The 16,771-nt window shown below is 41.0% G+C and overlaps 2 protein-coding genes across 3 annotated transcripts; one reads left to right on the top strand and one right to left on the bottom strand.

Annotated features, from left to right (window-relative positions):
• Nucleotides 1–1,879: 1,879 nt before the first annotated feature.
• RB195_006623 (uncharacterized protein) lies at nt 1,880–3,219 on the bottom strand (the record flags this gene model as incomplete). Its single annotated transcript, XM_064179812.1, has 2 exons — nt 1,880–2,012; nt 3,101–3,219. The coding sequence occupies 2 exons, from the start codon at nt 3,217–3,219 to the stop codon at nt 1,880–1,882; spliced, it is 252 nt and encodes an 83-aa protein (XP_064036740.1).
• Nucleotides 3,220–4,770: 1,551 nt separating this feature from the next.
• Nucleotides 4,771–16,196, top strand: RB195_006622 (uncharacterized protein; the record flags this gene model as incomplete). 2 transcript variants are annotated; one of them, XM_064179811.1, is made up of 16 exons in its annotated part: nt 4,771–4,826; nt 8,276–8,372; nt 8,961–9,101; nt 10,628–10,735; nt 12,141–12,224; nt 12,278–12,382; nt 12,442–12,585; nt 12,644–12,809; nt 12,866–12,950; nt 13,091–13,270; nt 14,231–14,480; nt 14,536–14,729; nt 15,038–15,198; nt 15,343–15,486; nt 15,558–15,735; nt 15,941–16,196. In XM_064179811.1, 16 exons carry the CDS (start codon nt 4,771–4,773, stop codon nt 16,194–16,196), a joined length of 2,349 nt encoding a protein of 782 aa, XP_064036739.1. The 2 variants fall into 2 exon arrangements, with proteins under 2 accessions (XP_064036739.1, XP_013307727.1); XM_013452273.2 differs by lacking the exon at nt 15,941–16,196 and having other exon boundaries at nt 15,558–15,760.
• Nucleotides 16,197–16,771: the final 575 nt, after the last annotated feature.

Below are 16,771 nucleotides of genomic sequence, written 5' to 3'. Positions count from 1 at the left end.
ATAAATCAAATATCAACGGGTATTGTTTGTAGATTAGAATAATCCGACTTGTTGCATGGTATTCCAGCACGAGAAGAAAAATTTTTGTGTGTTATTCTGAGTTTCTCTTTTGCTATACTTTTTACATTTTACGTTTACATTTACATTTATATTACATTTTACTTTGCCGTTTCCTGAGAACACAAATATAAATATTTCCAAGGAGCTGATAAGCTGCATTATCTTGGGGGATATTTATTTGGGCATTTACTGATGATTTGAATATTTGTATTCTGGCCTTTCCTCACTGTTATATATTGTATTACTAATACTAATATTTGGAAAATAAACGGATAAATAAATAAATAGAATAGGTGTCTTAGATCTTGAAAAATCAGAAAAAAATTTCTCAGAATTTAGTTTTATATTGAATCTATCACGATGGGAGGAAAACCTATGCAGTTTTGTTTTTCAGACAGGCATCTCTTTCTAGTTGAAAACTTATTTACTGCTTCAATATCCTAGAAAGTGTCCAGTATTCTTTAAAGAGCACTGTGAACTACGTAAAGAAATCTGGATTCGTATCTTGTAATAGATTCTAGTTAACAATTTGCGAAGTATGATTAAAGGAAAGCGTTTCCAACGCTTGCAACTCTAATAATCTTCGGTCAGAAACAGTCTTGAAATATTTTTTCCTTGGAGAACAGCGATTTTTGCGGAAATTCTTAGGGAATTTTTCCGATTTTTCAAGGCCTAAGATACCTATTCTATTTATTTATCTTGTATTTTTTTAAGATTATTAGTGTTGATAATGCAATGTATAAATGAGAAGGAGCCAGGACGAAGGGATTCAAACTAGATCAGCAAATTCCCATGGAACTCCTTAAAAAGGAGGACTATGCAGTTGAACGGTTACTCTAAGTGTGCATAATTACAAGCCAAGGAGATCATAAACCAGCTGTTTAATGGTGGTTCTGGAAAGAAAAGACGGGCAGTTAGTTGTGTTTCGAAAAAAAAAAACTTACACGCTTTATCCTAGCACACATGGTACCGTTGCTTTGTTTTTTTTTTTTCATTACCCTAATTTTCTATGTTCAAGCCCGCTAGATCTGGCCAGGAGCATCTCTTAAGTGCCTCTTTATATCTATTTTATATATTATTTATCACATAATATTATATTTATCTTTTTTGAATGTAGAGTTGACCAGGTGCTTATGTTTACGTTTATAAAAGTTAGCATAGTGTTTTTTTGTTCCTAGAGAGTTGTTCGGTGCAAAAGACTGGTCTCAACCACGAGAAGTTAGGGCAGCTCCCTCACAGCTCACTCAAAATGAGGAGTTTTTAACGAGAGAAAGCACAGCATAGCTTTTACTGTTTTTCTCTTCATTTACCAATTTGCTTAACAATCCTGAAGATTTAATGAGGCGAGATTTATAGCGTACATCAGAATAACTGGTAGTATCTGTAGAAATGAAACTGAGCAAGCGATTATTTTTCTATCTTTTTTTTCGATGATTCCTGAAGCTATACTGATCACACTGCTCGTGCATCGAATTTCTTTTCCCCTTCCGCATCCCGGCAGCGATCATATCCGATTCCCGGATGTCCTTGATTTTTGTTGCTTGAGCTGTGTTGCTGTGTGCTACCAGGACAAGGAGGCCGACTCACGGCGCCGAACAGGTGTCATCGCGATCGCCAGGCCATTGATCACTCCGATCAAATCCGACGCCAACCGATGTGTTGCCAACGCCGACTGCATCACTCGGCGGTCATTATTTCCGGCTTGGAAAAGAAAAGCGACTCGTCCCTCCCCCTCTCTTCCTTTTTATTACTCCAACAGATCCACTAGCACATCTGGCTGACGGAGTCCTAATGTTTATAGCCGCTGTTGTAGCGAATTTCACACTATCGAAATCGTCATAAAGTCGATTTTATGGACCTCGTTCCGCATCCTCACAACTTTCTTCTCACGGTGATTTTTGTGCTTAGCATTCAAGTCGGATTTTGAGACATTCATGATAATCCCAGCGGTACTGAAAAATTCGACTCAACTTCCGCATTCTATCCTTAAGAAGTCTTTTGCTACCCTAAATGGATGGATTTGTTAGAAGCACAAATTTCATATTTCATTTACTTAAAATTAGTCTATATTTTTTTCGCTAATATGTATTTCTCACAAGTGAGGATGTAAAATCAGCTCCTTATTCATTCATTGAGAATTATCCGGAAAATATGCGACCACGAATTTCTTAGTACTTTATAAACTATGTATTAAGATCCAGCGAATAATACGTCACATCTCAGACACTTTCTTGGGTGTTTGTTTTTGATTCCATTATACGGATGTGTATGTATGTAGTTTTTCCATGAATTTTGGAGTTGTTTACTCAGAGATCAGTTTTTTGAGGAAGAAGATGTTTGTTGGAGTTGGTGGTCGAAAATCATAAATCAAAATCATGCGGTAGAATCGTATGTATCTTTATGGTTCTGTTCTAGGATTACTGTAAAGTTTTGTCATTTTTTCCTGGCTTTGTAGACTTTTCATTTATATAGAAGAAGATTTGGTTGCGTTATTAATATCTCTCCTTAATAGAACGAGAATATCATAGGATTTCTTTACAACACCTTGGCAAGGTTCGGGATTTTTTTTGGCAAATTCGTGCGAATTACGGTAGCACGTACATAATGCTATATGCTTAGAGGAGTTTGGATTAAGGGGAACCAGTTGGATTTAGTGGGCTTAATCCAAAGATCGTCCAAAATATCACATGTGTTGAGCTGATAATAGTTTTTTTTGGAATCTTAGTTTTCATATCTGACCTGGATGTGAAGAAAAAAAGCAGACCTTCGTTGTTTCTGGTCCTCGAAGGACATCCAATCGCTGCTGTTAAGGCGCGTAAGGCTTCAGAAATTCGAACCCAGTGGTGGCTGACTCGTTGGTTGTGGTTGGCAAAAGCCGAGGAGGTCATTGATCCCCGCGTAGGACGCCTGGTCTAACACCACTCAGCTTCGTGTTATTGGATATGTTTGTAGTGTGGAAACAGACACAGACAGCACTGCGTGACCCTTGCGATATACCCGAAACGAGGAAACAAACATCGCAGGACGACCTCGATCGCACCTTGCTCCATTGTTGCCCACCTCCTCCACGTCCTCGTCCTCCTCCTCTTCCCCTCCTCTCAGCGTTCGTCGGACTTGTAGCAATTCGCCATCGCGTCTCCGCTCATTGCCAGTAAACATTGCCCGCTAACCTGTCGTCGTCGGTCTGCTGTGTTTTGTGGGTTTTCTAACGTTCAGTTTCTGAAGGGTATCCAAGATTTCCGTGGCGTCAGGATTATCAAAGAGGCTGATATCTTCGAATTTCTCACGGGCAAAAGTGTTCAGAATGAGCATGTGCTAGTTTGCCGCAAAAAAAGAACTGATCCCTGCTCAGATAAGTGAATAAAAAATTATAATGCTTCTCCTTGACGAGAAAATCACCTGATTGTAGCATACTTTTTCGTAGAATTTTAGAAAATGTTCTTTCAAATTTATTTCACCCTTAAAATTGCCAGTTTTTCCACAGCTTATCATTCATTATCTCCATTCCAGTAACCGGCTCTTTTCAATCCTTGGATAATTAGTAATTAATTACTGACTAATTAAATTAAGAGTGACAAACCCGACGTTATTGAACGCGGCGCTCGATTTAAATAACGAGACGTTTTTGTTATTTGCAACTTATGGAAAAAATCTTCTTATATCTCCAAATTTTTTCGAAAGAAGACGTATCCAAAAGACTTCCTCCATGAAATGAGGATGTGTCCGCCAAAGGGAATGAAACAAAGTAATCGACCTGTAGAAATTTAATTATTTGTCGTTCAAGGCAAGGATTTAGTGTTGGTTCGGTGGAAAAAATTCAATTCCCGCTGGCAGGCTGATTGAATTTACTGGCGTGTCCTGATGGAGCTCTATTGTGCAGAAAAGAAGTTATACTGAAAGGTTTAGTTGTGCTGGGAAGAAGACGTAGCTAAGCAGGAACCGCCCACCGTCAGCTCGCTCATCCCGAAAAATAGAGAACATTCGCTGAGGAACATCTTCACGTCATCGATGTTCCAATAACCACACTGTGCTACATTTATAATGGGGATATCCGTCATTCTATCAGATCCAATGCCTTTTTCTTGTTGAGACCGATATTTTTGCGATGTCCTCACGCTGATTTACCGCGACCTTGTCTCATAATCTTCACGCGATTATCGCACGTTTCCCCAATTCTCTTTGTTGCTGCAGTTCCATCTCACGTACGTATTTGCACTTTCATTTTCGCAGTTTTTGGTTGAACATATAGGATGTTCCTCTGGAATCCTCCGAATTCTCACGCTCATTCCGCATTTTTGTAGCTTTTCTGCGATCACGAGGCGTCAATTTCCCAGTTTTACTTCATCAACGCGCTTATCGCTTATCAGTTCGCCAGTTTTTCTCAGCACATAATTTCATATCGATTTTGGCGTTTGCTGAGCATTTTTGTGAGCTCTTGAAGGATGTTCCGGCGCGACGGACGGAAGACGACCCGATCGCACGTCATTCGTGTTCCTCCTCGTTACATAGTCCATATATCCTCTTACATCCGTGGTAATTTGCCGTAAATATGCACGTGTTCTCACATTCCAGAAGTGTTCGCGATGTTTTTCGCTGTTTCACGCGTTTTTACACTTGGAACGTCATCGTTTTCTCAGAATTTCTACATAGCATATTTCAGCCCTTTCAGTAGCGTGTGAGGACTATGCTTCTGAGAATTTTTTGACATTTATGGATACAAGGCAAAGACGACTCAATGGCCAAGCGAGGGTTTCACGATGCGAACGGTAAGCCGAGCATGTTTTTCGTAAATTTTTCTTCATATTATCATTTTTCGTTCACTCCTTCATCCTTCGTTTATGAGCCCTCCTCTTGCGAGAACCGCTAACCTAAGCAGAGAACTTCTCTGCGGATTTTCATGTGAATCTCCAGAATCTTCTAATGAGTTTAGAGACCCGTTTCAATCGTCTGTATGTTTTTAGGGGTTTCTTGAAAAGCGGTTTTCCATATCTGTCTAAAAACAACCGCAGGGAGAGTTAAATGTTTGTCTGAACTATTTCATTCATCTTTTCTAAATATCAATCAAAGTTGTCGGTCCGAACGAGAACAAAGTTGGACAGTCGCTTCGTGAGTGCATGTGTAGCGCTGTCAGACGCTCATCCCATGGGTTGCTTTCCGAGAACCCCTTCAACGAGTCCATATTGGGATGACTAGACTGGACAAGCAAGCTTTGGCAAGCTCAGTTCCTCTGACTATGACTGAAGTAAGAAGTCGAGTGGGTCAAGCTGCGACGACATTGACGGCCAATCTAGGTTTTGCGGAGCGAAGTGAGTTTGGACGTAAATTGCTTGCGCTCGAAGCGGATGCAGCACCTGCAAAATGCGCTTAAAATTCATCTCATCGGCAATTTCGATGACGAATTCCAATTTTCACTCGAACACCGTGGTGCAGTCCATACAATATTACGTAGTAATACAGCTATCTCTCTCTCTCTCTGAGAAGATCTCAGAAGAATTCTACGGCGACAAATTTCCGGATTTTAGATTTCACGGAAACTTGTACTCAAATTTCCGCAGGATTCATTGTTGTAGTTTTTGATCGAAAAGGAGGGTTGTGCCTGAAAAGTCACCCTTGGATTTGGGTACCTGCCTTGGATTGCGATCTGAGGAAAGTGTGGGAAAGGCGGACGCACTACATGACTTTCTCCTGCATGGTCGCACGCGATGTGTTCGTGAGGCGTGACAGCTGCTTTGCTTGATGCTAAAAATAAATGCGTGAAGTTGAATTCCAATGTTTCAAACGTAATTCTTAACTTGGATCCTTGGGATTCAACTTTTGGGATTTTGTCTGAGATTTTGGCATCGTATTTATGTGTAGAAATTTGTTAGTTCAAAAATATGATCTCTGTGATTCAACAATTTTTGCTCGCAAGCACTAATTTTGACACAGTGGATTTGTTCCTGAATTTGTTTTTGCACTACATATTTTTTGATATAGATTCCGTAGTCTAAAACAATTAATAAATTTGCACGTGATTGAAATTTTATTTTTTTTTGCTGACTAAATATTGTCTGTAACTCATCTTTTCATAATAAACACTGGGTTCGTTTTTCTAATATTTATGCTATGTAAGTCTAAAGGGAGATTTTTGTGAAATTAATCCTAGTAGTAACAGATTTTTCCCTCAAAACAAGCAATCTTGCACTCGCTAAGAAAGTACTTTCACTTTTACTGACAACCCTCGGCCAGCGCTATGAATTCTTGCAGTTCTTAACTATCCCGGAAGTGCATTTTTGTGACCCTCTAAGTACCCTGGTGTTAGTACGGTACTCTTCCAAACCTCGGGTCAATGAGTGAATCCATTGTAATTTATTGCTCGCTGCTTCCCTATGAATCGTGCGCATTGCCCGGCTCGCATGTCATATTTCTTTCGAGGAAATTTATCGCGGAGAAGAATATGATTCGGTGCCTGGGGACTTCTTTGTCGATATTCGGGCGCATTTGGGAGTTTCAGCGCTAAGTGCGACCCTTACGTCATCGAACGGATCCGCTTAGCAATTGCTGGAATGCACTGAGCACTGCCCTTCTGAGATTTTCTTTATAGAAGCTGCATAGAAGAAAAGAAGAAAAATCAAGAGAAAAAGTGTGCATCGGAATTTTGTTTTTCTTTTTACTTTGGGATTTTGAAATCTTTTCGATTTGAAAAGCAGGGGAAAAAATTGTTTTCCGGACATATTCTATACTTTCAAGGAAGTAATTGGCGAAAATGCAATTTTTTATAAAACGCTGAAACGAGTAGTTGTGACAACATTCTGGAACTCTTCTAATTTGTTTAAAACGAACAATTTCCAGAAAAAAGTTAGAAGTCCGGACTGGGTTTTTTTTTAGAAATTTCCGCCAAATCTATGCACATTTTCTAGATTCTTCTTGTTTTCTCTTTAATATGGAATTGGCACACGTCTGAATATACACGTAAGAAAACATGTTACTGTAGTAGGTGATAGGACTCCGATACGTTGAAGGTAAAAAAAAAAACAGTAAAACAAAGTCAATGGTCGTTCACATAATCTGGAGCGAATTTTCTTTTGGAAAAGAAATATGAATGCGCCTAAAGTTGTCGATCCTAACGCCATATTGTCATATTAAAAGTCGTTCTCAGAACGATGCTTAGAGTTTCTTACTTGAATTGTTTTTTTCTCTCGATAGATTCTTTGCTTTAGCTTCAAGCTATCATTAAAAATGAAAAGGAAATATTTATTATAGCTAACAGGTGACATTGTTCCCAAATACTTTATTTTCTAAACCGTTTTTTGTCACAATTTTTCATTTTCTCTCTTAATTCCTACCCTGGCCATCGGGTGGCCTCTCTCGGTCCACTTCACTAGCTTTTTCTCACCGACGAGTGTTCCTCGATTTTGATTTACTTCCTTCACAAAGCGATGGAACAACTTGAGAAGAAAAACGTCAATGCGTATTCCATCGTTCTGAGAGCATTAGAGTAAATCCGGATGCAGTGAAGGATGCCGCAAACGCATCTATTTCCGTTTTCTTCCACCATTTCTTCTGAACAACTTCCGCCGGAGCCATAAAGCTTCCGTTGCTTAGAGAGGCTTTTTTTTTCGAAGAAAAAAAAATGCTTTTGACACTAGTTACTACTCAAATGGTGGTGTATTCACGACACTTTTTCAAGCGTAGGATATAGAAAAACTCTCTGCACTTTGGATAATGATATTCGTACTTTGAAATATGAATAGGCATCGTCTTCGATGCGGAATCTAGTAGAAAGCTCCTTTGAATGATGAAACTCAAGACGTCGTACATATAACATGATACTTCAGCGGTTTTTTGTTTGAAAAGGACATAAATATTCCATTTCTACCCTATATTTAAAAATAGGGAATATGTACTAGGAAGTTGAGCTAAAATTCTGGCAGTAGACTAAATATGGGTTGTTACGACGTTTTTTTATTTGTTTATTTGTTTATTCATTACAACAGTAGCTCATGTATAATTGAAGAGTCTCCAGAAGGGAACAGTACAGAGACATGTAAACTCCAAAATGACTTAGTTTTTCACTCGATACAAAGAAGAAATCCCGGATTATTTGCTGGTCATGGAAAATCCCTTAACAGTTTCTTCCTTTAAATATTGAAAGATCAACAAGTCCGGAAAACCTTCTGCTCGTAATCAAGTAGCCGGAACTAGCTGTTCTACCGATACAAGTCCTTTTTTTCAGGATACGACTGACATTTCATGACCGCAACACTTCACTTTGTATATTAATTTTCGTCTCATTACTTGCTGTTCTCGATGCGAATGAGTTTAATTACGAGGTAAGCGGTTTATTTTCGTTATTAGTCTCTATTTCTTCTTTTCTATTTTGTTCACAGTTCATCTAATCCAATAAAATAGTTGTCATCATTCAAAAAAGTACACCTATTGATATTACAGTATAAATAGGAGTTTTATTTAGTTGAAATAATCTTTTCCACAATTCTTACGCTTAGTTCACGCACAACAATTAAGAAAAGCTTTTTTGTACTGGTATCAAAAATACTGTTCAATCTTTTAGATCAGTTCCTACCCTTAAGTCCATATCTGCTGTAGCCACAAGTTTACAAAATTCTTTTCGTCCCGTTCAGACTTCCAAACTTTTTAATTATCGAATAATTCTCTAGTTTTTCTGTTCAGGCTTCCTTTCCTTATATTGTAAAAATCTAAATATTGGAGTAAAAATTTTGTGCTCAAAAAAATGTTGGGTTTCGGTCTGAAGGTTCAGTTTCGAAACAAGGGTTAATTATTCTCCCTTTTTTGTTTCTTGCAAATTTCGTTTTTTGGCTAATCAATCCAAATTGTGCCCAATTGAGGGAAAAAAAGAAGAAATTCATTTGTAGCAAAAATTTAGCATTCGATTTCTGCAGGATCAAATAAGCACTACGAGTTCACAAGCGTCAAGCCTTCGAAAAGCTTACACCAACGAATGGGCGGTCAGAATTGCTGGCGGCTCTGATGAAGAGGCTGCGCGACTCGCGGCCAAGTACGGGTACCAGAATTTGGGTCGAGTAAGTATGAATTTCCTGAACCTCTCGTTACTGATTGCGTGTTTGTTCGTGCGTCAAACAGATTGGAAGATATGTCTCGTTGAAGTACGAGTTTTCTGCCAAATTCTTATGACCATCGTTTTTGGGACACCAACGCTTTCGGAATCTTCGACGGAAACAAATCGTTTCTATTCACTGCATTGAAATGACCTGACAAAGTGCAAACAAGGATAAAAAGTGCAAGAATGTTTTCTCCATCAAGTTTAAACGAATTGTGGTGGGACCTGTCCTTTATTGCTACTGCTGGTGGGACACCTATTGGTGTTATTTGTATGACTAAATAGATAAATTTTAGTCCATGCCACGATTTTCTTGCTGAGAAGGGCTGCATCGGATCAAACAATTGAAAAATCCAATTTCTCCATCGGAAATTATCAAAAGCGCCAGTAAAGCGCTGTTGTTAAGAAGCTCGAAACAATTTTCAAAGAGAGCACAATTGTCCGTATTCCATTTCCCGAAAATATTCCCTGCACTTCCATTTTAACATGGTAGCGTCCATGAAGAAACGCAACGCGGACATATATGAATTTTCCATGGGACAGGCGTATGATTTGGTCCGCGATTTCATGGATCAAACCACATTCTTTCAAACTTTTACCCCAACTCCTTTTTCGCAATTGACATCCTATTTGTTGAATTTGAATTCTGGGGAAATTCTGGGGAAGCAACGAGCCTTGACCTTTGGAATCATTTATTTCTGCCGTTCCGTCCCAAAGAACACCGTTCCATAGTTTAGCACCGATCAGCGCACTTTTTCCACTAACTGCCGCATGTTTTGCTTTGATGGGTGCCGGATTCCAGTCCCTAATGCCAAAGTAGATCCTTTTTTGATTCCACCGGCTCATGCTTAGAATTTCGAATTCTTTGCATAATTGCTAGCATTGGAATGGAATTTACTGCCGTTGAATTCCGTCGTGAACTTCAACAAAAGGAGAACGAGTCGGTTTCCAAGGTGTTCGTCATAGTTGAACGCTGTTTTTCCGTGACACCACATCGCCCATTATATGCGTCAACGTCTGGTTATAAGAAAACTGACGTACTTATGGTTTCCGAATATTGGGCTTCCTGAGCGACTAAGTGGGTATTCAAGGGGGAACAAATATGTGTATGACTTGCACAGTTTAGAAGCAAAATCTCTCCGAATAGTCTCATCCTGAAAAGGCCAGGGCACAGATATTAATTCTATGAAATACGCATTTCGTTTATTTCCTGGCAATTTCCGTGATTACTGTCAGGTCGTGGTCGACAATACTGGTTTTATTTTTTTCTCCTCTTACCACCAGGTGTTTCGGAACTATTCGTACGCATGTTGTCACCGTACACAACGGAACTCTTTTTTTCGCACTCAGTCTCTGTGTTGTACGGAAAGAAAGAAGCGAAAAACGCGCAACGCAAATAAACGGAGAACCCCGCTGCTCCGGTAAAAATCGCGCTTAAAAAAAGAGACGAACGTGAATCAGAACTACCGTATTTCTCGCTTTTTTCAGATCATTCCGGGTGAAGAGTATTTTTTGTTTCGCAATGTCAACCAACGAAGTCGTTCATCACGCAAGACACGAAGTCTGCAGCTGAGTCGCATCTCGCATGAACCTGAGGTGAGCTGACCGCACACTTGCGCCTTTCTGTGCCGCTAATCGCGTTTTCGCCGCCTCAAAGGACAACCCGGAACCGCCAGGCAAAGCCGTTTATACAACTAATGACATCGAATTCCGCTACGGGATCGCCTTACTGCAGTACATTTGCGAACAGAATTTTTTTCCTGAGGAAAAACTCTTGAAGGTGTCAGCCCGAAGAAAAAGACTATATAAAATTTGTTCGGGCCTAACGAAGAAGAAAAGTTAACGCAATATCAAGCCAAGGTTCACGGATAAATGTACCTGGAGATTTTCCAGTAGAATTTTTGTTTTCTGAGGGCACCGACTCCAAATTGAACGACTTTTTTCTGTTGTGATGTCATTTCTGCCACCGAAACTTGTGCAGCATAAAATGGATGATTTTAGCGCATAGAAAAAAGAAAGAAAGAGAAGATGAAGAAAACTTCTTATCTGTGAAAATGAAATGAAAATAGGAAATGCTTTATTCGCGTTAGTTCAAAGAGAAAAATAAGTAGAAGAAAGAAATTACTGAGGGCAGTGAGGAGACACAAAAGAGACGTTTGGTGCTAAAAATTCACTTAGTAGCCAGAAATAATCGGTAAGCTTACTGGAGGTAAACTCGACTAGTACATTTATTGCTCTCTCTGAAGACGTTTCATTTGAAGTCACGTGCTTTCTGTAGGTATCTCGTGAATTTTATGAGATTTATATATCTGTTAAAGAACGGAGAAGGAGAGAAGCAGGAAAAGGGACCATTCCTATTGCCGTAACGGCCCGGAAAAGGCTATTGTTTGGCGCACCATTTGTACAAGAGGTTGTGGCGCAGGTGCGGCGCGCATTCGGGCCGTTTTACGGCATTACGTGCGTCTAGTACCATAAGTACCCACCATCCCCCAGATTCGGGTCCTTAAGGTATTGCAACGCAAAAACTAAAACAGGATAGCGAAACGACTTCCAGGAAATTTTATGGGGACAATTTGAGAATTTCTAGAACGTAGAACATTACCTTAGCAGGTACTGCTAGAACATTCTTCATTTCTGGAAACCTAGGACTAAGATGAAGCGTTTCAAATCATTCCTAGTCACCGTTGATTTAAAAAAAAAAACATTGTTTTTGGTTGATATAGTTTAAGTTTAATTCCAGTATTCCAGAAGAAGCCGAAACGTCAGGCAAATAAAAGGTTTCATCTAAAAACCTCGCAGGCACTATTACAAAACAATTCCAATATTTTTTTATCGTGAGAGTAAGGACGCCTGGTTGAATCGCGATGGGCTGAACGGCGACTGTGAATGGGATGTTACTGAATCCCTCAGTAAAGGCTGCGATCTTGCAATCTCGTCATTCTTTGCCCGCAAAATCCCACATAAGAAACATACCCACAGCTGAATGGCCGAACTTTTCCAGATCCTGTGGATGGAACAGCAAGTGGCGAAGAAGCGTGTGAAGCGCGACTACAGGCAACGGCCGCGGCGAGGTCGACCTATGAGCGTACGTGCTTGCACCGCTACAACGTATTTCACGTCTTATTTATACTCTTTTAGGAGAATGACATTGCTTTCGGTGAGGACGAAGCTTTTGTGAGCAAATCACGAAACAGAAAACAACCGGACCCAAATGATCCTCTTTGGACCGACATGTGGTACCTGGTGAGTTCATACTTTCGAGGAAACGGACATAACAGCAAAACAATAACCGCTTTGTTAAGAACCGCGCTGAGATCACTGGGAACTCAAAGATGGACCATAATGTGAAGGAAGCGTGGGACCTCGGCTATACAGGTCGCGGCGTTGTGGTGACGATCCTTGACGATGGCCTGGAACGAACGCATCCAGACATTGCGCCTAATTACGTGAGTAGGGAGTGCGTTTTTTTTCACGGACTGAATTCCATGCCTAACGGTTTTTCAGGATGCGCGCGCTTCCTATGACGTCAACGATCGCGATGACGACCCGATGCCTCGCTATGAGTATTCGGATGAAAACAGGCACGGGACAAGATGTGCTGGAGAGGTGGCTGCTATCTTCAACAACAGTTTATGTATCGTAGGAATCGCCTACAATGCCAGGATCGGAGGTATGCGCCTAAGATTTCCTAGGTTTTTTGATATCGGGTAAAATTTGTGGATGTAGGTATTCGTATGCTTGATGGCGATGTCACGGATGCTGTCGAGGCAGCGTCATTGGGCCATAACTCGGACTACGTGGATATATACAGGTATATGGGTTCATAATTCAGACGTCCTAGTAAAGTCAATACCTTAGAGATATTAGTACTCATAGCGAAAGGTGTATACATGAAGGTGTCATGGTAATTTACTGGATTTTCAGTGTTGTGGACAAAATGTTGCTTTTCAGTGCCTCTTGGGGTCCGGATGATGATGGACGGACCGTCGACGGCCCTGCAAAGCTAACAAGGGCCGCCTTTGAGAGAGGAATCAGAGAAGGACGTCGAGGAAAAGGCTCAGTTTTTGTGTGGGCTTCCGGCAATGGAGGGAAAGACGCAGATTCATGCAATTGCGACGGATACACGAACAGGTATGGACGCCATTAGGGGCGAAAAAAGCATCGCATAGGAAAATGTTCATGTTATGAATCAATTTCCTTTGTTTATGTTATTGTGTTTGGATTGTTGGGTTTGAGAGCTTGGTCTCGAATTGTTTTTTCCCTCATGTACATCGGAAATGATCTTTTTTGTTTTATTTTCGTGCTGAAATGAGTCTGAGGACATATTTGCCTTCCCGGGGGCTCTTTATGCTTTGATTGCTAAGGATTTTTTTAACGTAGTTTTTCTAGTTGCATAGTGTTCGGAGCAAAAAGGAGGAAAATGAGGCCTGACCACTCTCGAGGAGTTTCATGCACATGTTTTCTATGCATTATCGGCTGCGAAAGTGTAGAACTGGTTGAGCGCGATGCGCATTCGATTGGCGCACGGCAGAGGGAAGGAGGAGTGTGTGAGTGTGTCAAGCAGAGAAAAAGCGTGTGCTGCGGCAGACACGTCGCGCTCATCCAGTTGAACACATTCTCCGCTGACCATCCACATATCATGTAGTTTACTTCCAAGATATTAGAACAGACGACGAGTCTAGGGTATGAGCGCGTGGATTTACTGGATATTTACCTCAAAAACACAGCAGAAATTGCAACAGTTACTACTTATTTTATTGTTTCTTTGGTCTTTTTACTTGAAGGGATGATGGATTTCGTCACCACTAGATTTTTCTGACATTGTTTTCTGACACGGTGGGATTTTTTTCGAAATAGAATCGAAAATCGTCAAAAAAAAAACACTTCAATTTGTTACCGTTACATTTACATATTATGATCACTATCCTAAAAAAAGGAGGAGGAATCTTGTACGAAGTACACGACATATTAATACGTATCTGCGAACTAGATCCACACGATTCCACTTTAAACTCGAGGGGTTTTTTTGCGAACATTGTTATTATGAAAGACGAAGAATTATACAAGTGGAACTGGATCCCAGTGTTTCAGTATCTACACTCTCTCCATATCAGCTGCTACTGAAAACGGAAACATTCCATGGTATTCTGAAGCGTGTAGCAGCACATTGGCAAGTACATACTCGAGTGGAGCAACAGGAGAGAAGATGATCGTCACCACTGACCTACACCATGCTTGTACTAACACTCACACTGGCACGTCCGCAAGTGCACCCTTGGCTGCCGGAATCGTAGCGCTTACACTTGAGGCTAATCCGGATCTTACGTGGCGCGATCTTCAGGTGAATCCATCACATAAGTTTAATTGCTGCTCTTCTCAAAGGACTTTTTCTTTAGCATATCGTCATTCGAGCAGCCAAACCTATAAATCTCCGTGCAGGCGATTGGGTGACAAATGGTGTTGGAAGAAACGTCTCGCATTCATTTGGCTACGGTCTGATGGATGCTGGCGCAATGGTACAGCTAGCTAGGAACTGGACAACTGCTCCTGAACAACACAAATGCAGACAATTCTACCCCAGCAGATTTAAGTAAGCCGCGGAATGTAGAGTAGGGTTAGAAAGAAATGAAGCACGGCGCAGTTACGTAAGCGCTCGTAGCGATGCCGTGGAGCTAGCGGCAAGAATGGACCACGTGTCAAGGACGCAACTCATCTACAGTGATGGAGAGCTGGGAAGGTACCTCACTCGATCCTAACCGCTACGCTCCGCTGCACCGCTTCGAGCGCAACCGCTTACGCAGCTGCACAGTGCTTCGTGTGGTTTTGACCCGACTATAGTACTCTGTGAACAGCAATCTCAGGAAGTTCACATAGTTACTAACAATGGTTTCCCTTCAGGACTATACCACACGGCAATCGCCTACAGCTGCAATTGTATACGGACGGATGCGCGGGTTCTCCCGATGAACAAGTTGTGTACCTGGAACACGTACAGGCTATCATCACGCTGAAAGCACCGAAGCGGGGTGACATCCAGATCTACCTCACCAGTCCTTCAGGTAGCGTGGTGTTGCTTAAAGATTTACTTTTTTACTGGTCCCCTTAACAACTCGGCTTTCTATTCAATAATTTCTTATAAAGAAACTACTTTTAAAAGAGAATATTTGTGCAAACAATCGGAACGTAGGATGTCATTCTTTTAGGTACAAGGTCCACACTGCTGACGAAGCGGGCTCGGGACACAAGTCGAGCGGGCTTCATCGAATGGGCCTTCATGACCACTCATAGTTGGGGAGAGCTTGCCGCTGGTTTATGGACGCTTGAGGTTGACAACGACGGATGGGACGGTGAGTTTCGGTCTTCTTCTCTTTATGAATACCTTTTCGTTCTTTTGAGGTTGTATCAGCTTTGATTGCAGACGCCGAACTTGTCAAATGGGATTTAGTGATGTTCGGGACTGTAGATGAGACTACACAGTATGGCGGAGGACATAACTCAGCTCTTACTGCCCGATCCTTGGCTCACATTGAGGAAGTCCGCAAGAGCACTGCTCTGTCTACGTTGAGGCGTTTATTCGCATCTCTTTCGTTGCCCATGTTAGTTCTTCTTCTTCGATTATGACGTGATTGTGCTATCCAACTCTAGTGGCCTTAAGATTCTTTCATATGATTCTTCTTTTTGTATTTCTGATGACGTTCGCCCGAGACCCTTGATTTATAGACTACTCACACTATCGACTACTTGTTTTCATTTTTTGTTATCATTCTTTGATCTCCTGCTGAAGGGAAGCGAACATTCCAGCGGTTTTCTGAGGATTGTCCCCGTTGAAAGAGGATTAATCCGTCCCGATTCCTTCGCACTCCCCGTTACGGTACCGGATTCGTTTGTGATTTTTCGCTTCACTTTCCCGTCATCTTGTCGTTGTTCCACGTTTCTGCCACCTCCAGCGTATTCTCTAGTCGTCATCTCCGTCGTGTTTATACTTAGATATGAGAGCTTTATGATTCCGAACAGTGCAAATGATTTGTATCCTTTCACAATTTCGAGAAAGAGATAAAGTTGTATGAAAACCCGTATTTTATGAGTTCTATAAGGGATTGCGTACGAATCTCACAATATCCTGACTATGAACGTCCTGCACTCGTCGCAAAAGTGGAGAACAAGCGGAAGAACGGCGCACGGAAGTTTCGGGTATTTAGTCGAGCTGTACCTCTTCTGCCAAATAGGTGTAGCTGAGATTTCTCGACGTAATCCATCAAAACTAAGCGATATTTGTGCAGCATCGTCCTCTAGTACTGAAATTTACTTGTCCAAAACAGCCATGTGGATGTTTTTGGAGCGAAGGCTATTTTTGTTTAGTCAGATACCTAACAATCTGTCCAAACAATCCACCAGATGACTTGGTTTGGTTTATTCAAATCATATAGTCACATGAGCTCCCCAAAAAGAGCATAACATCAGTTTTATGCGGTTATGAAGGTGTATGTGTACTTTTTGAAAGAGCAGCATGTGAGTTATTCAATTTGAACTTCTACGAGTAAATGAGGCCAAAAAAATACTGGATAACCAAAATTATTTGCTAAAAACTCACTTGTAAAAGAATTTCCAAGTCTTCTTTTAAAATTTCATTGA

Source organism: Necator americanus, chromosome I (assembly GCF_031761385.1).
Source record: "Necator americanus strain Aroian chromosome I, whole genome shotgun sequence".
Lineage (NCBI taxonomy): Eukaryota > Metazoa > Nematoda > Chromadorea > Rhabditida > Ancylostomatidae > Necator > Necator americanus.
This window is presented reverse-complemented; position numbering and strand designations above follow the sequence as displayed.